General features: G+C 46.3%; 1 protein-coding gene across 1 annotated transcript; it reads left to right on the plus strand.

The window, feature by feature from the left end:
- The first annotated feature begins 20 nt into the window (after positions 1 to 20).
- LOC139229026 (uncharacterized) lies at positions 21 to 19,755 on the plus strand. Its single transcript, XM_070860689.1, has 5 exons — positions 21 to 192; positions 9,382 to 9,738; positions 10,291 to 10,335; positions 15,396 to 15,497; positions 19,634 to 19,755. The coding sequence occupies exons 1-5, from the start codon at positions 21 to 23 to the stop codon at positions 19,753 to 19,755; spliced, it is 798 nt and encodes a 265-aa protein (XP_070716790.1).
- The last annotated feature ends 3,304 nt before the right edge of the window (positions 19,756 to 23,059 follow it).

Raw genomic sequence — 23,059 nt, forward strand, 5'->3', positions numbered from 1 at the left:
ATGAATTAAATACAGTAGAGATGGCAGAGCAGGCGATGTGTCACTGCTGCAACATGTGGGAGCTGGTGGACACCATTGAGGTCCACGGCGACCATATCTGCAGCAAGTGCCCGCAGCTCGAGGAACTTTGGCTCCGTGTTGATGTGCTGAAATCCGAGCTGCAGACACTACGGCACATCAGGGAGGGGGAGAGTAACCTGGACACTGAGATCCAAGAGCTAGTCACACCAATTAGATTAATTAATTCAAATTCGATCGGTGGTCAGTGACACGGGATGTGATTAAGAGTGAGGAAGGTATGGGGACTCAGGATGGAGTGATGGGGGAGCCTCAGCCCTTGCTCTTGTCCAACAGCTTCGAGGCTCTTACTCCCCATATGGACAAGGGCAGGGACTGCAGGGAGGATGAGCAAACTGACCATGGCACCGTGGTACAGGGGACCATTCAAGTGGGTGGAGTAAAAAGAAACGCTGTAGTGGTAGGAGACAGTATCATTAGAGGGATAGATACTGTTCTCTGCAGCCGAGAGTTTGAGTCCCGAAGGCTATATTGCCTACCCAGTGCCGAGGTTAAGGACATCTCTCCTCTGGGCTGGAGAGGAACTTTGAAGTGGTAGGGGGAAGATCCAGTTGTCTACGTGCGTACCAACGACATAGGTAGGACAAACAAAGAGGTTCCGCTGAGGGAATATGAGCAGCTAGGGGCCAAATTAAAAAGCAGAACCACAAAGGTAATAATCTCTGGATTAATACCTGAGGCACGAGGGTAAATAAGATCAGAGAGTTAAACACGTAGCTCAAAGACTGATGTGGGAGAAATGGGTTTTGGTTCGTGGGACACTGGCACCAGTACTGGGGTAAGAGGGAGCTGTTCCATTGGGACAGGCTCCACTTAGACCGTGCTGGGACGAGCGTCCTGGCGAATCAAATAACTAGGGCAGTAGAGAGGTATTAAACTAATTAGTGGGGAGGAGGATTCAGGTGAGCTGAAATTTAAACAGTCAAAGAATAAGGAGAAGGCAATAGAGCAGGGTAGCACTGAGGGAAGTGAAAACCAGAGCATGTCAGGAAGGGACAGAATGTATAAACATAAAAGTGAATCAGAAAGTGGGGTCACAGCAGGAAAAAATGGTAAAAAAACATATTTAAAAGCTCTTTATCTGAATGCACACAGCATTCGTAACAAAATAGATGAATTGACAGCACAAATAAATACAAATGGGTATGATTGATAGCCATTACAGAGATGTGGTTGCAAGGTGACCAATGCTGGGAACTAAATATTCAGGGGTATTTGATAATTCAGAAGGACAGACAGAAAGGAAAAGGAAGTGGGGTAGCTCTGGTAATAAAGGATGAGATCAGTGCATTACTGACAAATGATATTGGCTCACAAGATCAACATGTAGAATCAGTTTGGATGGAGATAAGGAATAATAAGGCGAAAAAATCATTAGTGGGCATAGTGTATAAGCCCCCTAACAGTAGCTACACTGTTGGACGGAGTATAAATTAAGAAATAATGGAGGCTTGTAAAAAAGGAATGGCAATAATCATGGGCGATTTTAACCTTCATATTGATTGGACAAAGCAAATTGGCCAGGGTAGCCTTGCGGAAGAGTTCATAGAGTGTATCCTTAATAGTTTCCTTGAACAGTACGTTGCAGACCCAACCAGGGAGCAGGCTATATCTTAGATCTGGTACTGTGTAAGGAGACAGGATTAATAAATGATCCCCTAGTAAAGGATCCTCTAGGAATGAGTGACCATAACATGATTGAATTTCAAATTCAGTTGGATGGTGAGAAAGTTGGATCTCAAACCAGTGTCCTAAGCTTAAATAAAGGAGACTACAAAGGTATGAAGCCAGAGTTGGCTAAAGTGGACTGGGATAATAGATTGAGGTGTGGGACGGTTGATGAGCAGTGGCAGACATTTAAGGAGATGTTTCATAACTCGCAACAAAAATATATCCCAATGAGAAGGAAAGACTGTAAGAGAAGGGATAACCATCCGTGGCTAACTAAGGAAATAAGGGATGGTATCAAATTGAAAACAAGTGTGTACAATGTGGCCAAGACTAGTGGGAGGCCAGAGGATTGGGAAACTTTTAAAAACCAACAAAGAATGACTAAAATAATAATAAAGAGAGGGAAGATAGATTATGAAAGTAAATTAGCATGAAATATATAATGAGTTTCTAGGTACATAAAAAGGAAAAGAGTGATTAAAGTAAATGTTGGTCCCCTAAGGGATGAGACTGGGGAATTAATAATGGAGAACAGGGAAATGGGAGAGACTTTGAACAAATATTTTGTATCAGTCTTCACGACAGAAAACACTAAAAACATTCCAATAGTGGATAATCAAGGGGCTATAGGGAGAGTGGAACTTAATACAATCACTATCACTAAAGAAGTAGTACTCGGTAAACTAATTGGACTAAAGGTGGACAAGTCTCCTAGACCCAATGGCTTGTGTCCTAGGGTCTTAGGAGTGGCTGCAGAGATAGTGGATGCATTGGTTGTAATCTACCAAAATTCCCTGGATTCTGGGGAGGTCCCAGCGGTTTGGAAAACCGCAAATGTATCTCCTCTATTTAAAAAAGGAGGCAGACAGAAAGCAGGAAACGATAGACCAGTTAGCCTAACATCTGTCGTTGAGAAAATGCTGGAGTCCATTATTAAGGAAGCAGTAGTAGGACATTTGGAAAAGCATAATTCAATCAAGCAGAGTCAGCATGGTTTTATGAAAGGGAAGTCATGTTTGACAAATTTGCTGGAGTTCTTCGCGGATGTAACACGCAGGGTGGATAAGGGGGAACCAATGGATGTGTATTTGGATTTCCAGAAGGCATTCGATAAGGTGACACATAAAAGGGTACTGCACAAGATAAAAGCTCATGGGATTAGGGGTAATACATTAGCATGGATAGAGGATTGGCTAACTAACAGAAAACAAAGAGTCGGGATAAACGGTTCATTTTCCGGTTGGCAAACAGTAACTAGTGGGGTGCCGCAAGGATTGGTGCTGAGGTCTCAACTATTTACAATCTATATAAATGACTTGGATGAAGGGAGCGAGTGTAATATAGCCAAGTTTGCTGATAATACAAAGATGGGTGGGAAAGCAATTGTGAGGAGGACACAAAAAATCTGCAAAGGGATATAGACAGGCTAAGTGAGTGGGCAACAATTTGGCAGATGGGGTATAATGTGGGAAAATGTGAGGTTATCCACTTCGACAGAAAAAATAGAATAGCAAATTAAAATTTAAATGGAGAAAAATTGCAAAGTGCTGCAGTGCAGAGGGACTTGGGGGGGCATGAAACACAAATAGTTAGTATGCAGGTACAGCAAGTAATCAGGAAGGCAAATGGAATGTTGGCCTTTATTGCAAGGGAGACAAAGTATAAAAGCAGAGAAGTCCTGTTACAACTGTACAGGGTATTGTTGAGGCCACACCGAGAGTACTGCGTGCAGTTTTGGTCTCCGTATTTAAGGAAGGATATACTTGCATTGGAGGCTGTTCAGAGAAGATTCACGAGGTTGATTCCAGTGATGAGGGAGTTGACTTATGAAGATAGATTGAGTAGGTTGGGCCTATACTCATTGGAGTTCAGAAGAATGAGACGTGATCTTATCGAAACATATAAGGTAATGGGGAGGCTCGACAAATTGGGTGCAGGGAGGATATTTCCACTCACAGGGGAAACTTAAAACTAGGGGACATAGTCTCAGAATAAGGGGCTGTCCAATTAAAACTGAGATGAGATGGATTTCTTCTCTCAATGGGTTGTAAATCTGTGGAATTCTCTGCCCCAGAGAGCTGTAGAGGCTGGGTCATTGAATATATTTAAGGTGGAGATGGACAGATTTTGAGCAATAAGGGAATAAAGGGTTATGGGGAGCGGGCAGGGAAGTGGAGCTGAGTCCATGATCAGATCCGCCATGATCTTATTAAATGGCAGAGCAGGCCCGAGGGGCCAAATGGCCTACTCCTGCTCCTATTTCTTATATTCTTATGTTCTTATGTATGGCCTACTTCTGTTCCGATTTCTTATGTTCTTATGACATGAAATTTAGTAAACAATGCCTCCTTCTTAGGCAGTCCCTCGTATCGAGGATGACTTACTTCCACACCAAAGAGGGATGAGCTCACAGGTGTTTCAATGAAGGACCTAATATTCCATGTTGAAGGGTGGAAGATGCCTGTGCGTGGATTTTTTTAATGTGTGGAGGCTGTTGCACACCAGCCATCACATGGGCTTGACAGAGCGAGATCTTGGTCCTGTGGCAAGGATTAACCAAGACGACTGGAGACCAGCTCTGCTGCACGGACCTAGTGCGCACACATGTCGCAATCGTAACAGACATCAGGAGGACATAGATAGATTGGTGAGATGGGCAGGCATATGGCAGAAGAAATTTAATGCAGTGAAGTATGAAGCGATACATTTTGGGAGGAAGAATGAGGAGGCGCAATATAAACACAAGGGTATAACGTAAAGCCGGTACAGGAACAGAAAAACCTGGGGGTGTATGTACAGAAATCTTCGAAGGTTGTAGGACAAGTTGAGAAGGTTGTTACAAAAGCAAATGGGATCCTTGGCTTTACTAATAGAGGCAAAGGGCCCAATCCTGGTCATGCCTTGCATCAATTTTTCTGGAGTAAGTTGTTTTTTCTGGCGTAAGTTAAAAAATGCGATTTTCCCCCCAAAATTTGCTCCAGAGTAAGTCAGTTTTTTTTCAAAAGGGGACGTTCTCAGACACTTATGCCAGTTTTGGCCATTTATGCCACTTTGGTCAGCAAAAACTCACTCCAAATCCACTTAGGTCAGCGTATGTGGCCAGCTCTGAAAAACCTTGCGAGCAGTTAAGAAAAAGCAGTGCACATTCAGCAGACATTAGGGCAGGGATAGGGAAGGGAAGGGAACTGAAGAGGACCTCAACAACCAAGCACCAAACATTGCAAGGAAAAGCTCAAACAATTAAAATATTAATGAAAATGAAGTAAATCCTACCTGAGAAATGCGAGCTGTATATATGCAGCCCTGAAAGTTGGGTCAATTAGCTTGTTGACCTTCCACTGTTGAAGTTCCTCGTTGCAGCACTCCACATTTGAACCGACAGGGACATCCTCGTATTGTACTTTTCAGCACACCAGTTTCTATCTATTTATGGACCCCCCCAAAACTCTCCTCCTCCCCCCGCCCCCCCGGAAAACTCTCCTCCCGCGCATCCCACCCCCCCCCAATCAAAAGTTTCAAGCACAGCCACACAAGCACAGCCACTAAATAAAAAATAAAAGTGAAGTCCTACCTGCCTTGGACTCAGCGGGCCGCCGGCCAGTGTGGGAGTCCACTCAGCCGGGGATAGGGTGCAGCGAGATCAGGCGTCGCTTCGGCCGGAGATAGGGGCTGCGAGCATCGGGTCCTGCTCACAGCCCACAGGACGCGCTGGGAGGGCAGGAGCATGCGCGCAGCTCTCACTGAGCATGCTCGCAGGTGCCGGCAGTGCTTTCTGCGCTGGCCTGTTGCTCCGCCCCTCCCCTTCAGTTTCCATGCCATGCCATGACTCCGGGGACTCCGCAGAGCGGCCAGGATGGGGCCCCTTTTTTCTGGCGCCCTATCCAGCGCGCAAAGCCGGCGTGCTTCAGGTCAGTACGCCGCAAAAAGGGGTTGGGCAATGTTGGGCCCATAGAGTGCAAAAGTAAGGAAGTTATGCTAAACCTTTATAAAACATCAATTAGGTGTCAGCTAGAGTATTGTGTTCAATTTAACAGTTTAGGAAGAATCTCAAGGTCTTAAAGAGGGTGCAGAAAAGATTTACTAGAATGTTACCAGGAGTGAGGGAGTTCTGTTATATGGAGAGACTAGGAGCTGGGGCTGTTCTCCTTAGAGCAGAGAAGATTCAGAGGAGATTTGCTTGAGTTGTTGAAAATCATTTAGAGTAAAGAACAGTTAGAGTAAATGAGGAGAATCTGTTTCCAGTAGAGGAAGGGGCAGTAAGCAGAGAACACACATTTAAGGTGATTGGCAAAAGAACTAGAGGCGACATGAGGAATTTTTTTTAAAGCAGCGAGTTGTTATGATCTGGCATGCACTGCCTGAAAGGGATAGGTTAATTGTGACTTTTCTAATAACTGACTTGTATGGTATAACAAGACTGACTAGTTTTTTAAAGAATTAATTCTTCAATTGGCAAAACTTCAATTGTCAACAATTGAAGTAATCATTTCTCCTGCTTGGAATTAGAGGGTAGGTTTTATGAATTAGTGCAGAGCAATGACTGCACATTGGGAATTCGGAGGTGAGGGTCAGTGCACCTGATTTATGACCAATGTGATTTTATCATTAATCTCAATGGATGGAAATTCATATTTGAGCAGAGAATGAATGGAAAATCAAACAGCCATAAATTGGGCCTACTGACCTCAGTGCCTGACTTTCCAATATGCTCTTCTGTCATGTGAATCTTTACACAGGGAATGATCATTTATGAATTTTACCTCTAGGAGCTTTAAAATAAACTGCAAATTGAAAAACAAATAACAATATATTTGTAGCAAGACAGGAATCAAATGCACTGGGCTACTCTCGGCAAGCTTGGCCTATGTCCTGCAAAATGACTTCGAAGGTTGCCTTCGAAGTTTGTGGGCAAATGCCCTAAAATGTAGTTTGGGCTTGCAAGCGGACCACACAATATGAAGTTCAACTGTTGGACTGAATGCTGGGTAAATAGCTTTTAGCTAACACATGGTTTCAGCTCGATCAAATCATCCCCCAGGCTTTTGACCATGGACTTTTCCAGATGATATGGCCATAAAATCTTCTTAGTCAAAGGCCATCAACTAATTGAAGCCATAAAACCTCTAGGTTCATTGCAATAGGAAGACCAGTGTTTACACTACAGGCATTCCTAACTAGTGTGAGAAGCCATTATTCTTAACTCAAACCACTTAGTTGATACCTAATGGAACTTAAAAGACCATTTGTATGAAAAAAATTCTTGAAAAATGCAAGAAAGGGTCTTAATAATCATAGACGTCTGTCTTACTGGGAGAAATGTCATGCTCCAACGACTCAGACAGCCACAGAACTCAGATTTTATTGGCAGAAGTGGGTCGAAACCATCTGGCACCAGTGTCATCCTCATTGTATCAGTGAAAGTTGGGAGAGCTCCCCTTAAAATCATGATATAAAAATAGAGGGGCTTAAATTGCCCTTGTCTGTGCATCCCATTAGCGCCTCTGGTGTTGCTAACGGGGTGTGAAACTGTTTTTGCCCGGGGGAGGGGGGAGGGGCGAGGGGGCGGTGCGCGCTACCAGCTCCCCCGGGCCGCCGCGCCTCCGGCAATTATGTCATCGGCGTACGCGGCGACCCCCTTGCGGCCCGCACCGGAAGTTGGCGGGTGCCCTGTGAGGCTGCCGCAGAGATGCATCGCGGGACGACTTCCGCTCCCAGAGCGGAAGTTAAAGGAGAGGTGCGCTGCGCTGCATGCCGCCATTATATTTCCCCGACCAACTCACCGATCGCCCCGTGCTCCAGCGATGTTGTGGGGTCCGCGTCGCCATCATGCAGCATGGCACTCCGCTTCAGTGCCAGGCTGCAGCCACGACACCACGCAGCCCTGGTGGCCCAGTGGAGGCCATCAAAGGGCTTGCAGAGTTCGCAGCGGCCCTTCCATTTAATGGAAGGGGAGGGCCATTGAAACCCGTCAGTGCTACACGGTCCCGCCCACGTAGCACCCCGGACACTGCCCCAACAGTAAGTGGAGTGCGTGAATGGCTTGTTTCTGTGCTGTACATTCTCTATAATTCTATGTAAAGCGTGTAAGGACAAGGAGTAAAACATCGAGTGAGCTCGTGACTCTGCACCAGCGAATTGCAGGCAAAGAAACGTGTTACTTAACTTTCTAAGTGTTCCAGAGAGATGAGAGTGAAGCCAGCTCAGGTATCGTTGCTTGTGTACAAGGTGAGTTGAGTTGGAACCTTTACCCAAAGCACAGTAGACTGGTGGAATAAGTTGGGAGAGGCAAGTGCGGAGCATAAACACCAGCACAGACCAGTTGGACCGAGTGGCCTGTTTCTGCGCTGTAAATTCTATGTAATTCTATGTAAAGTGACCAAGGAAGACCAATGAAGCAGACTGCATTGCTGGAGAGAGAACTGATTGAAGATTATAATGTAAAAGATGGGTAGGTGAGATTGAAGTTATCAAGCGTGTCAGGTTGGCTTAGTTGATAGAACTCTCACCTCTGGGTCAGAAAGTTGTTGGTTCCATCCCCATACCAGCTTTAAGATCATTATCTATCTCGGCTAACATTCCAAGCAGAACAGAGGGAATGCTGCATTGTCAGAGGTTTTTTCCTTTGGATGAGATGTCGAAAAGAGGCCCTGTCTGCCTGTTCTTATTGTTCAAGTGGCTGTCAAAGATCCCATAATGCAATTTGAAGATGAACAGGGAGTTGTCTTGGTAAACATTCATTTAACAACAACAACAACAACTTGTATTTATATAGCACCTTTAACGTAGTGAAACGTCCCAAGGTGCTTCACAGGAGTGTTGTGCGATAAGAATTTGACACCGAGCATATAAGTAGAAATTAGTGCAGTAGAAGTATGTTTTCAGGAGCATCTCGAAGGAGGAAAGAGAGATAGAGAGGCGGAGAGGTTTAGGCATGGAGTTCCAGAGCCTGGGGTCTAGGCAACAGAAAGCACGGCCACCAATGGTTGAGCGATTATAATCAGGGATGCTCAAGAGGGCAGAATTAGAGGGGCGCAAACATCTTGGGGATTGTAGGGCTGGAGGAGATTACAGAGATAGGGAGGGGCGAGGTCTTGGAGGGATTTAAAAATAAGGATGAGAATTTTGAAATTAAGGCGTTGCTTAACTGGAAGCCAGTGTAGGTCAGCGAGCACAGGGATGATGGTTGAACGGGACTTGGTGCGAGTTAGGACACAGGCAGCCGAGCTTTGGATCACCTCTAGTTTACGTAGGGTGGAACATGGGAGGCCAGCCAGGAGTGTGTTGGAATAGTCAAGTCTAGAGGTAACAAAGGCATGGATGAGGGCTTCAGCAGCAGATGTGATGAGGCAAGGGCGAAGATGAGCGATGTTACGGAGGTGGAATTAGGCTGTATAAGTTATGCTGCGGATATACGGTCGGAAGCTCATTTCAGGGTCAAACATTCCTTCCTCAACCAATACCACCAAAAACACTTTACCTGATCATTCATCCCATTACTGTTCATTTGGAGCATTCCAGTTGGATGAGGTATTATACATTTGCATGAAAGGGCTTGTTGGGCCTGACATCCTAAAAAGTCTTTTGAGTCAAAAGAGTGAATTTTTTAATCCTTGTGCATTTTCTTCCGTGCAGGTAGGAATGAAGAGATTCTGATGGTTAGACAATCCCCACCTCACCTATCTGCAACGGAAGGAGACTCGGTGACAATGACTTGTTGGATTAATAGCTCAAGTGCAGACCTGCGAATAGAATGGAGTAAAGTCTTACAAGAGGAAAAGTTGTTAGTTCTGACCTCCAAAGGGAACAATACCATGGCTAGCCTGAATTACACTGAAAGAACCCAACATTTCTTCAATGATACAGTTAGCTCTCTGACTATCTCCCACATAAGCATGAATGACACTGGGAGGTATCTGTGTGAAGTATTCATTGAGATTCCTCCACCAGTGTGCAGAAAGTCTGGGAATGGAACTAACCTGCAGGTCCAAGGTACGTAGTCATGAGGAAATGATTGAGTTTCGGCTGTTAAAATTCAACCGACTTGCATACATACAGAAATAACACGATAGGAAAGGACCCGCTGGTCCATCTAGCCTGTCCCATACAGTTATGATTCTCTACGCATCACGATACATACACTCCCTACCCACCAGGTCATCTCCTGGAAGAGGTGAAAAAATGATAAAACCCCAGGCCAATTAGCGGGTGAAAAAACTAAAATTCCTCTCCGACCTCTTTAGCTGATTGAAACTAGTCCAGCAGGTCACACTGACTCTGATTTGTAATACAGGATTCTCACTTCTTGAATGAGGTGATCCCCACCCCAGACAGAAACGGGTTCAGCTCTCGCTTGAAGGAAAATAGTGAATCAGCGTACAAGCTGGAAACCTGTTCCACGTGTCCACTATTCTCACTTAAGTTGTAGTCTTTGGTCAAAGTACGTCCCTGCAGAAATAATTTAAATTGGAAAACAGCCTAGTTTGTGTGCTCTAAGTTTCATTAATATAATGAATTTAATAACACACTTCTTTATTATTCCAGTTGTCCTCATAGAAAATGCGACATCTTTAAATGACAGCACAGCTGGTATGTGATGTCTTCCTGATTACAATTACAAAGTTGCCTTTTGTTTGCTTGAACTCTTCTGGATGGCTCAGTGGATGCTGGTACTTAGCAAGACAGGCCCAAGGCTTGATGGCCTTTTGGCTAGGAACAGGGGTGGGAGAATATCTGTCTGGCTTCTGCTCCTGATTGCTGTCCAGTGACTCATGCTGGAAAGTGTATGTGGCTTGGGTAAGAAAATTAACTTCCTGTGATTCGTGTATAAGGACATCCAAATTACTAGTCTCTCACCTTTTAAAAATATTCTATTTTTCCATTCTTCCTACCAAAGTGGATAATGTCACACTTCCCCACATTATATTCCATCTGCCACCTTCTCACCCAATCACTTAACAGCTTACTTTCCCATCTAGCTTATTATCGTCAGCAAACTTGGATACATTACACTCAGTCCCTTCATCTAAGTCATTAATATAGATTGTAAATAGCTGAGGTCCCAGCACTGATCCTTGTGGCACCCCACTAGTTACAGCCTGCCAACCCGAAAATGATGCGTTTATTCCTACTCTTTGATTTCTGTCATTTAACCGATTTAACCAATCCTCAATCCATGCTAATATATTCCCCCCAATCTCATGAACCCTAATCTTGTGTAACAAACTCTTGTGTGGCACCTTATCGAATGTCTTCTGAAAATCCAAATACACCACACCCACAGGTTCACCCTCAAAAAACTCTAATAGATTTGTCAAACATGATTTCCCTTTCGTAAAACCATGTTGACTCTGCCTAATCAGCCCTGCTACCACTTCTTTAATAATAGATTCGAGCATTTTCCCCAGTACTAATGTCAGGCTAACTGGCCCATAGTTCTCTGTTTTCTCTCTCCCTCCTTTTTTGAACAGTGGTGTTACATTTGCTATGTTCCAATCCACGGGGACCGTTCTAGAATCTTGGGAATTCTGGAAGCTCAAAACCAATGCATCCACTATTCTGCAGTGGGTTGGGGGCCCGGCGATCTGGGGAATCCGATTGCGTGGGTCCAATCGTGACTGGGGGCGGGGGAGGGGGTGGGGGTGGCCATTGGCTGATTGCAGGGAGGGAATATTCAAGGCTGAGATAGATAGATTTTTGCACTCGAGCGGAATCAAGGGATCTGGAGATCGGGCAGGAAAGTGGAGTTGATCAGCCGTGATCTTATTAAATGTACAACATGCTCGAGGGGCATTTGGCCTACTGCTGCTCCTAATTATGGAAGTAAGTTAGCTTGGGTGGCTGGAGGAAGCACTCTTGCTCCTCCTGGCCCACAAGTTGGAAAGGCACTACCTGATGGACCCTGCCCTTCTCACCTCTCTGACATAGAGATCAATGTTCAAAACCTGCTCTGATCATTTCAATCTCCCATTCCTCTTCATACCAACCCTTATCTAGCCCTGCGCACCAACTCAAGAATCTGTCTGTGGAGCTCACTGATATTGTTCTAACAACGTATCTAAACCTGACCATGCTCAGAGCACCTCCTACAGCAACTGTATGTCTCCACCTTGTACACTGCCTGTCCTTCTGGTTTCTGAGTGAAATTAGCCTATTAGTGCCAGAGTCTGCTGCATTTGAGAGTAACTCTATGCTGCAGACATGTCTGATGGGAATTGAACTGAGAAACTGACCATGTTAATTTCGCTCCAGCTGAACACCTTCTAAATATTTCAGAAATGTTGTTGCAAGCCTGTAATTGACACACTCAGGGCCTACACTTAATCAGGATTTTATTGGAACTGTAGTTCGCAGTCTTAGACTAATAAACTCTTTATTAGAATAGATCCAGTGCTGTAGTTAACCCTCAGGTTCATGCACACTCTCATGTATCTTGGAAGAAAGGTTTTTGCCAGAAGCACTTGTTATTTCATGCAAAGTAAAATCATTTGCTGAAGTTTCTCCTCACTCTGACAAATAACCTTTCTGTTATATGCAGAACTGAGTCGTAGACCAGGAAGGTGCTATTCTTTAGATTCTGACCTGGGTCGACATGGTTTCAAACTCCAACCTGGAGGTCTGTGAGGGCCCATACCACTTTACAGGGCTTGCATGGGCTCATACTCCAAACTGGACCTAGATAGATTCAAATTCTGATCTAGGCCAGCATGGGTTCAGATTCGGATCTGGTCCTGCTTTGCCTCAAACCTGAGCTTTCACCGATCTGTGATATACAGAATGGCATGCTACTGGATATTATCATGTGAGAAACTGGATTGTTGCGACGGAAGATTACCTGGGTACTGACAGCCCTGGAATCAGCATATCACAATAGATCATCATAAGCAGTCCCTCGGAATCGAGGAAGACTTGCTTCCCCTCCTGAAATGAGTTCTTTGGTGGCTGAACAATCCAATACGAGAGCCATAGACTCTGTCACAGGTGGGACAGATAGTCATTGAGGGAAGGGGTGGACTGGTTTGCCGCACGCTCTTTCCGCTGCCTGCGCTTGATTTCTGCATGTTCTCGACGATGAAACTCGAGGTGCTCAGCGCCCTCTCAGATGCGCTTCTTCCACTTAGGGCGGTCTTGGGCCAGGGACTCCCAGGTGTCAGTGGGGATGTCACACTTTATCAGGGAAGCTTTGAGGGTGTCCTTGCAATGTTTCCACTGCCCACCTTTGGCTCGTTTGCCGTGAAGAAGCTCCGAGTAGAGCGCTTGCTTTGGGAGTCTCGTGTCTGGCATGCGAACAATGTGGCCTGCCCAGCGGAGCTGATCAAGTGTGGTCAGTGCGTCAATGCTGGGGATGTTGGACGAGGACGCTGATGTTGGTGCGCCTATCCTCCCAGGGGATTTGTAGGATCTTGCGGAGACATCGTTGGTGATATTTCTGGTCTATCGCTCATGGTCTACAGGGCTGTAGTAATACCCACCCCCCTGTATGACTCAGAGACATGGACCATGTACAGCAGACACCTCAAGTCACTGGAGAAATATCACCAACGATGTCTCCACAAGATCCCACAATAGATAGGGCCACTTTCATTGTGCATATCAAGTTAGAGTTACATATTCTGCTAATTTTTCTCAGATGTCCCAACAAGGACAGAAATTGTATAAATTATTCATTGTATAATTGCTCTTTGCCTTAGAATTGAGCACCAACTCAACAGCTGTGTGTTTTGGTAACCAGGATTGTATCAAGAAACCTAACCAACATGGTATGTCATATTCAAAGGATTTTGCTATATTTAGGACTCACAATTGGTTCTGGTCAAACTTTTGGCACAACTAAGAATTTAAAGAATGAAAGTAATGTTTTTGCGGCTTCACTCCTGGTGTGGAGCCTCACTAGACAGCAATGTGGTTCAGAGGAAAGCCTATAACACAAGTCCAGGTCAGAGGTTGGGCCTACATAAGTCATCAGGTTGAGGTCTGAGGTCACGCAGGTCCAGGTTTGATGAGGTTCTATGTTGGGAGGGGAGGGTCACAAATTTACCCTTTTTTTTCTGAACTAGGGACCAGGAAGACTCCAGAAGTCCAAAGTTGTGAGGAGGGAGTTCCAGAAGCAAACATGAATTTCACTGAGGGAAAGAAGTTTCAGGTGAAGGGAAGGGAATGTGATTCAGGTCCATATATAAAAAGGAGAGGCACATTTTGCTTCTGCAGCATTGAGGGAAGGAACCTGGCCAATCAGGACTCAGCTTCAATAATGCTGATTTCACACTTCTCCAGTATCTGGCATGTAACCAGCATAAATAGTGAATATTTCATTCAGCCAGCTGTAAAATGGCAAAGACTCAGTCAAAATGGCCAATGCATATTTTGTAAATCCTGTTTTGCAGATTGGGATATGGAGGTTCTGTTAGATAGTGTAATGTGAATGAGCAGTAAACCATTTGAGCTGAGGTGGTAACAAATATCCATAATGTGGTAGTAAACAGTAGTGGCTTTATGTATATATATCTATATATAGATATATATATATTATAGAAAGACTAGTATTTAGATAGCGCCTTTGACGATCACCAGACGCTTTACAGCCAATGAAGTACTTTTGAAATGTAGTCACTGTTGTAATGTGGGAAACGCGGCAGCAAACTTACGCGCAGCAAGGTCCCACAAACAGCAATGTGATAATGACCAGATAAACAGTTTTTTGTTATGTTGATTAAGGGATAAATATTGGGCAAGACACCGGGGATAACACCCCTGTTTTTCTGTTAAATAGTGCCATGGGATCTTTTACGTCCACTTGAGAGAGCAGGCGAGGCCTCGGTTTAACGTCGAATCCAAAAGACGGCACCTCCGACACTGCAGCACTCCCTCAGCAATGCACTGGGAGTGTCAGCCTAGATTTATGTGCTCAAGTTCCTGGAGTGTGACTTGAACCCACAACCTTTTGACTCAGAGGCTATATAGTTTGATAGGATGAGATGAAGTAAGGTGGGAGGAGGCTTTTATGGAGCATAAATGTTGGGCCAAATGGACTATTTCTGTGCTGGAAACTCTCTGTAATTCTATATATATAATATCCATTGTTTCCATAAGGTGGGATGACTTGCCAGTTGCAAGCAGATGAATGAATTTACTTGGTGTCAAGGCTCACACTGTACACATGCTGAATGGTCACAGGTGAAGTCCTAGAGGATTGCTTGTGCCTGTGGAACTGTATCCCAGCATGATCCAGTACCTCGAGAAGCGGGGAGAAAATAAGCAAAAGAACAGACAAACATGCGAACAATGATGGACAGGTAAAGACCCTCTGGTCCATCCAGCCTGTCCCACACAATTGTGATACCTTGTGTATCACAACACGTAGTGGGCTAGACCTTCAGTATATATCTGCCCATTTACCGCCCAATTATCGCCCATTTATCGCCGGCGAAACTTTCGGCATACAGCAATGAGCTGAATCGCCCGCCCATTTTTTTTTAATAAAGTCTGATGTACACTCTCCACCCCGCCCGAATTCATGGTTCAGTAGTTTTGATTAAACTGGGTACATTATAATTTTGTATTGTCATGTATCTGTCTATAGATAAACCCAATAACTTCATTGCAAATGGTGACAGTGAATGAGGGCCTGATTACTTTGTTCTGTTTAACAGATTCGACAAGATGGATTCTGATTAGCAGTATATTGTCTATCGCATTGGTTGTGGCCATCATCACTTTCTTTGTTGCTAGAAGATTAATTCAATCTAAAAACGGTAAGGAGCACCTGGTTTTGGTTAAAACAGAGATGACCAAAGTAAATTGACGATTTTTATGCAAATGACATGGATGTACAGATACAACGTCACAAATCCGGCTGTCCAAAAATCGGAATTAAAATCGGAATTGTCCGAAAACCAGACATTTTTGAGAAAATCCCATTTGATAATCAATAAAATAAAATCCGGAATTATTGTCCAAAAACCGGCAGGCCAAACTAGTTACCGGCTTCACCGCTATGTTTTGAATGGCATGTGATTGGTCCAAGCTTGCCGAGTCTTGCCGAATGACCTTCGAGCCGGCCCTACCCGACCTGACCCACGCCACCATTAGTACTTTTACAAAAGCAAAATACTGCGGATGCTGGAATCTGAAATAAAAACAGAAAATGCTGAAAATCTCAGCGGGTCAGGCAGCATCTGTGCAGAGAAAAACAGAGTTAACGTTTCAGGTCGATGACCCTTCATCAGAACTGGCGAAGGTTCGAAAAGAACAGATTCTTAAGGAGCACTGAAAGGGGGAGGGGAGGAAAGAACAAAAGGGAAGGTCTGTGATAGGGTGAAAGACAGCAGCGATTGGAGAGCCAAAAGGGATGATGGGCCGATTTGGAACGGTAATAGCAGAAGTTAGGGTATGAATGGTGGAATAATTACCAGCTGCCATTGGAGACAGAGAGAAAAAAATTACATAAGATCGGGGTGGGGGGTGGGGGAAGAGGGAGCCAAATATGGACAGAGGTTATGGCCTGAAATTGTTGAACTCGATCTTGAGTCCAGAAGGCTGTAAAGTGCCTAAAACAAAAGATGAGTGCTGTTCCTCGAATTTGCGTTGAGCTTCATTGGAACAGTGTAGGAGGCCGAGGATCTCTCCTGTGACTGAGGAATCATAGAATGATACAGCACAGAAGGACGCCATTCAGTCCATCGGGCCTGTGCTGGCTCTTTGAAAGACCTTTTCAATTAGTCCCTCTCCCCTGCTCTTTCCCCATAACCCTGCAAAATATTCCCCTTCGAATATTTATCCAATTCCCTTTCGAAGTTATTATTGAATCTGCTCCCACCCTTTAAGGCAATGCATTCCAGATTATAACAACTTGTCGCATAATTATTTTTTCACCTGTTGCCTATATCTCTTTTGCCGATTACCTTAAATCTGTGTCCGCTGGTTCTCAACCCTTCTGCCAATGGGAACAGTTACTCCTTATTTACTCGATCAAAACCATTCACGATTTTGAACATCTCTATCAAGTCTCCCCTTATCCTTCTCTGCTCTAAGGAGAACAACCTGTTTCTCCAGTCTCTCCACGTAACTCAAGACCCTCATCGCTAGTAAATCTCCTCTGCACCCTCTATGAGGTCTTGAGATCCTTGACATGCCAGAATTGGCCACAATACTCCAGCTGAGGCCCAACCAGTGTTTTATAGAGGTTTAGCATAACGTCCTTGCTTTTGGACTCTATGGGGGCAAGTTTCGGCCTGAGTTGCTCCTGTTTTTTTGGAGCGGGGGTCGGGTCAGGTGGGAGGAGCCTTATTCACGCAGCCCCAGTGAGGCCATTTGGCCAGGGCTAGGGGCTGTGTGCTTCGGGCCCCTCCCACAGTTTTGGGTGCCTGGAGCTACTGCACATGCGCGCCCACTGTAGCGCGCATGTGCAGAGGTCCCGGCACTGTTTTCAGCGCAGGGACCTGGCTCCGCCCCCAACGGCTCGTGCTGCACTGCGCCCAGCTGCAGAAGACCTGCAGGGAGCCGGAGAATAGGTAAGTTTTTTTTTTAGGCGCACTTTCTGGCGCGAAAAATGGGCATCCTGGTCCGGGCTGTGCCGTTTTAGGCGCGGCCTGAAACTTGGGTCCTTTGCCTCTATTTATAATGCCAGGGTGTAGCTGTATAACAACTTAGTAAATAGTTATTATTCGGGCTTCAGAAGGGGAAGATCCTGCCTGACCAATTTGCTCGATTACTTTGGAGAACTTACATCCCAAGTGGACTGTGGTAAGCCCTGCGGCATAGTATTCCTCGATCTCCAAAAGTCATTTGGCAAAGTCCCGCATGAAAGCCTATTCTGGACATTCAGAGAAAACCCTGGAAATGGTAGCAATGAATTTTTCATTAAAGGTGTTATGTTGGGTTGGGGAGGGGTGTAGTCAAATACTTGGTGGGGTGCCCCAGGGCTCATAAGAACATAAGAATATAAGAAATAGGAGCAGGAGTAGGCCATACGGCCCCTCGAGCCTACTCCGCCATTTAATACGATCATGGCTGATCCGATCATGGACTCAGGTCCACTTCCCTGCCTGCTTCCCATAACACCTTATTCCCTTATCAGTTAAGAAACTGTCTATCTCTGTCTTAAATTTATTCAATGACCCAGCTTCCACAGCTCTCTGAGGCAGCGAATTCCACAGATTTACAATCCTCTGAGAGAAGAAATTCCTCCTCATCTCAGTGTTCACAGAGTATGTTTGTTGCTTATTTTTTCGTCCTATGTGCAGTATTTTGCACTTGTCTTCATTAGACTTCATCTGCCACTGTTCTGCTCACATACTTCAACACCGAGCAGATGGAGTATAATGTTGGAAAGTGTGAAATCATGCACTTTGGCAGAAAAAAATCAAAGAGCAAGTGATTATTTAAAAGGAGAAAAATTGCAAAATGGTGCAATACAGCAGGACTTGGGGGTACTTGTGCATGAAACGCAAAAGGTTAGTATGCAGGTACAGCAAGTGATCAGGAAGGCCAATGGAATCTTGGCCTCTATTGCAAAGGGGATGGAGTATAAAAGCAAGGAAGTCTTGCTACAGTTATACAGAGTATTGGTGAGGCCACACCTGGAGTACTTTATACAGTTTTGGTTTCCATATTTAAGAAAGGATATACTTGCTTTGGAAGCAGTTCAGAGAAGGTTCACTAGGTTGATTCCAGAGATGAGAGGGTTGACTTATGAGGAAAGGTTGAGTAGGTTGGGCCTCTACTCATTGGAATTCAGAAGAATGAGAGGTGATCTTATCGAAACGTATAAGATTATGAGGGGGCTTGATAAGGTGGATGCAGAGAGGATGTTTCCATTGATGGGGGAGACTAGAAGTAGAGGGCATGATCTTAGAATAAGGGCCCGCCCATTTAAAACTGAGATGAGGAGGAATTTCTTCTCTCAGGAGGTTGTAAATCTGTGGAATTCGCTGCCTCAAAGAGCTGTGGAAGCTGGGACATTAAATAAATTTAAGATAGAAATAGACAGTTTCTTAAACGGTAAGGGGATAAAGGGTTATGGGGAGTGGGCAGGGAAGTGGAGCTGAGTCCATGATCAGATCAGCCATGATCTTATTGAATGGCGGAGCAAGCTCGAGGGGTCTACTCCTGTTCCTATTTCTTATGTTCTTATCGTCTAATAAGGACATGAAACGCATTCTATCAAAAGCCTAATTTTTAAAATGACTCATTTCTTCCCACTTTCATAATGACTTACTCCCATACTGTGGAAGTATTTGTTATGGAAGATATTCTGATTTCTGAGGAATTTTAATCAGCAGCAAATGCAAATCTAATTGACACTCGTCGATCTCAACAATGCCAAACCGCTACAAACCCGTTCTTCCAAGGCGCTGTAAGTGGAAAGCTCTTCTAAAGCAACTCTTATGCTCCTAGACAACATATATGAAACATCTTTGTGCCTGATAGGCAACCCTTCTCTTGCCTCTGGTTTCCAACCTCTCTTTTCATGTTATCAATCCTAATATGGTCATCGTTTCTCTGAACTTCCTTTTCTTTTTCCTCCTCAGCTCCAACATTACTGCCCTACACACCTATCCTCCTCCCCATTTTCCCAATCTGTTGAAATCAAGACTAATTGCATCACGTCCTACTCTCACTCATTTTCTCCCACAGCTGTGGACCCTCCTCAGACTGTCCTTCCGACAATCTGCAGGCTTTAAAAACCCCGAACTTGGTGTTACATAACCACTGTTTATCTCATCTTCTCTCCCTCACTTCTCAACCTTGGTGATGTCCTCCATGATAGGCCATTGCCCTTCACAAAGGCTTCTCAATTTAAAAAGAAGCCAATCTTATACAGACTATCAGGGAGAAACTAAACTATATTTCCTTGTATCGGAACGAGAATATCTTTTTCTTTTTGCAGAGGAACCCGTGTACGTCAATGTGAAATATAGAAATAAAGCTGCTCAGAACAATCTTCCTACAGAAACAAAGAAATGTGAGCTATACGCTATCAACTCGATGTGGCGATCCAAAGACTGTTGAACTTGATTTGCCACAGTGGCTCAAAGCATCTTTCAAATGACTGAAGTCTGAATGACCAGAGATGACATAGTGAGATATTTAAAATATTGGAAAACAGTCAGACTTCTGTCCATTGAAGGGGCACTTCAAAGACCGACCCTGCGAATTTGAACAATGATCCATGAAAATATGAAAGATTTTGGAAATTTAAACTATCAGTGAATCTTCCTCCTGTGTGGTGGCCTCTAATGACAAGTTGACAATTGGTTTTTCACATACAGCAATAGATTGGGTTAAAGTGCAGACCCAAGTTGTTCACTAATGTTTTGTTATGGGCTACAATCTCATACAGCGTCTAACATGAGGCCTTTGTTCAGGAACGCTGTTCCTTGGAGTAGTTAGCCACACCTCTGTGGTGATTGGTAGACATCACGGAGGGACATACATTGAACATCTTGGGGAGTTGAGGTTTAACGGTCGAACTTCTTTGTATCTTGGAGCAACAGGCTTTCCAATATAAACAGGATGACTTTGAAGAGTTGTGAGAGGAAGGCATAGCTTGTCCTCTGATGTACCTTTGATGTAGGCCACATATGGTGCATAGAGGAGCATGGTTCTCAGCACTTCTTTGGAGGGCTGGAAAGATACAGAAGCCGAAAAGCCACTCTCTATATTCAGTTAGGCTGACCACTTGTACTGTGGATCAATAAAGTCTGTTTCGTATACTACACTACGAAGTGTCTCGTGCTTATTCGAAATGAGTTGTCGTGAACCAGACAAGGAAGGAGGTTGACTGCTGACAGTGACAATACCCCACACACTGAGCTGCCGACTTCAAACCATTCTAGGCAATTGCCAAGTGGGGATAGATGCTTCCTTACAAGAAAAAGACTGCAGTACTGGTAGTTACACAAACAGAAAAACTGGATTGTTTGACTTGAAATAAGGACTATTCCAGGGTGATATTTGATCAGCTTTAGTCAGTATTTCTTTGTATGGAATGGTTATTCTTCCTTTGAGGCAATCTCTCTGTAACTGTTTCAAAGTTTTATAAAAATGTCAAGAACACTGGATACAGAAATCACACAGAACAGGAACACATACAAATTACTTTGTATTTAACATCACATTGACACAGTTCCTTCAGATATGCAAATCATATCAATAATACAACACAAAGCCCACTCATACCCTTTAAGAATGGATATACAGGTTGAGCGTCCGAAATCTGGAGTTCCAAAATTTGGAATGTTCCGGAATCTGGACACTGGGCCGATCCATGTTCCGAAATCCGGACTCCCCCCGCCTCGGCAACCCTACCTCACCCCGGCTCTACCTCGCCCCGACCCTCGGTGGCCCGACCTGACCCCGGCCCGACCTCACCCCGACCCTCGATGGCCCGACCTGACCTCGGCCCGACCTCACCCCGACCCTCGGCGGCCCGACCTGACCCCGGCCCGACCTCACCCCGACCCTCGGTGGCCCGACCTCACCCTGGCCCGACCTCGGCCCGACCCTCGGCGGCCCGACCTCACCCTGGCCCGACCTCGCCCCGACCCTCGGCGACCCGACCTCACCCCGGCCCGACCTCACCCCGACCCTCGGCGGCCCTACCTCACCCCGGCTCTACCTCGCCCCGACCCTCGGCGGCCCGACCTCACCCCGGCTCTACCTCGCCCCGACCCTCGGCGGCCCGACCTCACCCCGGCTCTACCATGCCCTGACCCTCGGCGGCCCGACCTCACCCTGGCCCGACCTCGCCCTGACCCTCGGCGGCCCGACCTCACCCCGGCCCGACCTCGCTCTGGGCCTCGGCGGCCCGACCTCGCCCCGACCCTCGGCGGCCCGGCCTCACCCTGGCCCGACCTCACGCCGGCCCGACCTCGCCCCGACCCTCGGCGGCCCTACCTCACCCCGGCTCTACCTCGCCCTGACCCTCGGCGGCCCGACCTCACCCTGGCCCGACCTCGCCCTGACCCTCGGCGGCCCGACCTCACCCCGGCCCGACCTCGCTCTGGGCCTCGGCGGCCCGACCTCGCCCCGACCCTCGGCGGCCCGACCTCACCCTGGCCCGACCTCACGCCGGCCCGACCTCGCCCCGACCCTCGGCGGCCCTACCTCACCCCGGCCCGACCTCGCTCTGGGCCTCGGCGGCCCGACCTCGCCCCGACCCTCGGCGGCCCGACCTCGCCCCGACCCTCGGCGGCTCGACCTCACCCCGGCCCGACCTCACCCCGACCCTCGGCGGCCCTACCTCACCCCGGCTCTATCTCGCCCCTACCCTCGGTGGCCCTACCTCACCCCGGCCCGACATCGCCCCGACCCTCGGCGGCCCGACCTCACCCCGGCCCGACCTCGCCCCGGCCCTCGGCGGCCCGACCTTGCCCCGGCCCTACCTCGCTGCGACTTCGCCCGCCCCGGCCCTCGGCGGCCCGACCTTGCCCCGGCCCGACTTCGCTCAGGTCCCGGCTCTCCTCTTTACCCCGGCGGGCCGACCTCGCCCCCTTACCTCGGCTGCCTGACCCCACGTACCTCGGCCCAGGCAAAGACGTTCCAAAATCCGGAAATACCCGGAATCAGGAATGGCCTCGGTCCCAAGGTTTCCGGATTTTGGACGCTCAACCTGTACTTGCATCGGAGGTTGTACAGAGAACGTTCACTAGGCCGATTCCAGAGATGAGGGGGTTGAATTATGAGGATAGGCTGAGTAGGTTGGGCCTCTACCCATTGGAGTTCAGAAGAATGAGAGGTGATCTTATTGAAACTTATAAGATAATGAGGGGGCTCGCCAAGGTGGATGCAGAGAGAATATTTCCACTCATGGGGGAAACTAAAACTAGAAGACAGCACTTCGGCAGAAAAAAAATCAAAGAGCAAATTATTATTTAAATGGAGAAAGATTGCAAAGTGCTGCAGTGCAGCGGGACCTGGGGGTACTTGTGCATGAAACACAAAAGGATAGCATGCAGGTACAGCAAGTGATCAGGAAGGCCGATGGAATCTTGGCCTTTATTGCAAATGGGATGGAGTATAAAAGCAGGGAAGTCTTGTTACAGCTGTACAGGGTATTGGTAAAACCACACCTGGAATATTGCGTGCAGTTTTGGTTTCCATATTTACGAAAGGATATATTTGCTATGGAGGCAGTTCAGAGAAGGTTCACTCGGTTGATTCTGGGGATGAGTGGGTTGACTTATGAGAAAAGGTTGAGTAGGTTGGGCCTCTACTCATTGGAATTCAGAAGAATGAGAGATGATCTTATAGAAATGTATAAGATTATAAGGGGGCTGGACAAGGTGGATGCAGAGAGGAAGTTTCCACTGGT

This window comes from Pristiophorus japonicus, chromosome 18 (assembly GCF_044704955.1).
Source record: "Pristiophorus japonicus isolate sPriJap1 chromosome 18, sPriJap1.hap1, whole genome shotgun sequence".
In the NCBI taxonomy this organism is placed as follows: Eukaryota; Metazoa; Chordata; class Chondrichthyes; family Pristiophoridae; genus Pristiophorus; species Pristiophorus japonicus.

Bases quoted from the DNA above. Each gene is read 5' to 3' on its own strand.
- LOC139229026 (XM_070860689.1), top strand. From the start codon at position 21: ATGGCAGAGCAGGCGATGTGTCACTGCTGCAACATGTGGGAGCTGGTG. The intron at 193-9,381 runs GTAACCTGGACA...TCTTCCGTGCAG, and splicing joins GCACATCAGGGAGGGGGAGA to GTAGGAATGAAGAGATTCTG. The intron at 9,739-10,290 runs GTACGTAGTCAT...TTATTATTCCAG, and splicing joins AACTAACCTGCAGGTCCAAG to TTGTCCTCATAGAAAATGCG.